The following is a 1,924-nucleotide window of genomic DNA, read 5'->3' on the forward strand; positions in this document are numbered from 1 at the left end:
CTGTGTCTCTGGGTAACTTATCAGCACCAAGATCTGTTCCCACAGATGGTAAACCTAGTCCTAAAACCATGATTACTGCCATTATTTTACACAAAAGTGGTATAACAACAGGGAATAGTTTGCATTTTTGGGGGGTTTTGTTTGGTTTTTTTCCCCCCAGTAGTAGGTATTAGAAACAGTTTTTTAAAAAGGAAATAAATCAGGCAGAGAGTAGGAATCCAGATGAAACCTGAGTTTAATATGACAGGTACAAGCAGGGAATGTAGTTTGACCCAGTAACAGTAAAAACCTCTTGGGGCATGAACGCTGTAACGCAGTTGTATTGGTTTGAATTCCAAAGCCTGAGCAACTGCTCAGAGTTACTTAATTGCTCACTAACATTTTTCTGTTGCAGGAATAACTGAAGTGTGGCTAAATGCAAAGGCACTCTATGAGTTTAACGTGGCTACAATGAGGGGTAAAATAAGGCTAAAGCTTCTCTGGGGTTTAGGAGTAGGAGCACAGGGAGTAAAATAAAATACCTCAAACCTCAGCTACATAGCTTGCTGTTTTTTCAAATCTACTTCTTTATCTCCTTTACCACAGGCATTTTGGACCACAACGACTCTTCTTGGAGTGGCCTGAACGTTTCACACATCCTGAGTGATGGTGCGTTGAGTGGTGGGTGGCCCGTGGGTAGAGGCACTTGGACTTGCTTAGGTGTTGTGTCGATGAGCTCTTGTGCTTGGTTCCCTCCTGTGGCAGCAAGCATTTGCCTGTTTGCTGCTGTGAGGAGCACTCCTTTATTCCCTGTCCAGGGGAGCATTTGGGCACGTTTGGCTGCGGCACGGACTTGGTTGCTTGCTGCTGGGAGGAGTAGGTGGTGACAGATTCCTGTGTTGGGTAACCCTTCATGCACTTCTGCTGGGGGAACCCACTCACGTACTCTTGCGTGAAAGACTCTGTTACGCACTGCTGTGGGGGGCACTCGGTGACTCCACGCAGCGGTGGGGAATACCCGCTGGTCATCCCCTGCAGGGACCGGAGCTCTGTGCCATATCGTTGTGGTGAGCACTTGGATATCTTCTGCGACCTGCATTCATTCTTGCATGAGGATGAGTACTTGATCCCACATGGTGGGAACCTGAGTTTGCCCGGCTCTGGGCACCTGGGTGCACATGGTGGAAGGCTCTTGGCCATGCGCTTTTTCTCAGGGTGGATGGTCTCACAGGGCTGGAAACATGGTGTTGTGCTCAGCTTCACGCTGGGCTTCCTGCAGGGTAGAAGGCGAGTGGTCTCACAAGGCTCGGGGTACAGCAGGACACATTGCTGTACATAGGGTGGACAAGACAGCAGAGGTGTCTGGGTCACACTTGGCTGTGGGCACACATAGGTGAAAGGTTGAGTGTAGCTTTGCCATCTTGGCATTGGGCTCTTTATCACACTGACTGGGTGGCATGTGGTGCTGCACACATCTTTCTGGGGCGTGCACTGCTGGATGCTTTCAGTGATATAGCCCGATCCTGGCAGGTACAGATGTTTGTACCGCTCCCCATAGTAGTGCATGGTCACACAAAGCACTTAGGCCTGAAAGAAGCAGGAAAAAGACAGTTCACATACATAGGCATTGATTGATGTCTGTGATGCAGGACTCAGTTTCCCACAGGCACCTCAACATGCAAGCTCACACCCTGGCTCACCTGAAGGTCAGAGGCTCTCTGTGACTCAAAATGAGGCTGGGATTACCCAGGTGAGTAGAGGAGAGTCTATTCTCAGCTTGTTCCTTCACACCCTTCTCTTAAGAGCCCAGAAACAGCCAGGGGTTGGAGCCAAGCAAATTGGAAAGTTTTCATGCCACCTTTCGAAGACCAGCTAAGTGTCCATCAAAGCATTTCACCAAGGAAAAGCAACATTTTGACCCTCTGCCTTGCTTCCTGGAAACCTC

General features: G+C 49.2%; 1 protein-coding gene across 1 annotated transcript; it reads right to left on the reverse strand.

Annotated features, from left to right (window-relative positions):
• Positions 1–576: 576 nt before the first annotated feature.
• Positions 577–1,545, reverse strand: LOC115602717. The gene has a single exon (XM_030474101.1). It carries the CDS (start codon positions 1,543–1,545, stop codon positions 577–579), a length of 969 nt encoding a protein of 322 aa, XP_030329961.1.
• Positions 1,546–1,924: the final 379 nt, after the last annotated feature.

This window comes from Strigops habroptila, chromosome 22, assembly GCF_004027225.2.
Source record: "Strigops habroptila isolate Jane chromosome 22, bStrHab1.2.pri, whole genome shotgun sequence".
In the NCBI taxonomy this organism is placed as follows: Eukaryota; Metazoa; Chordata; class Aves; order Psittaciformes; family Psittacidae; genus Strigops; species Strigops habroptila.

Bases quoted from the DNA above. Each gene is read 5' to 3' on its own strand.
- LOC115602717 (XM_030474101.1), bottom strand. From the start codon at position 1,545: ATGCACTACTATGGGGAGCGGTACAAACATCTGTACCTGCCAGGATCG.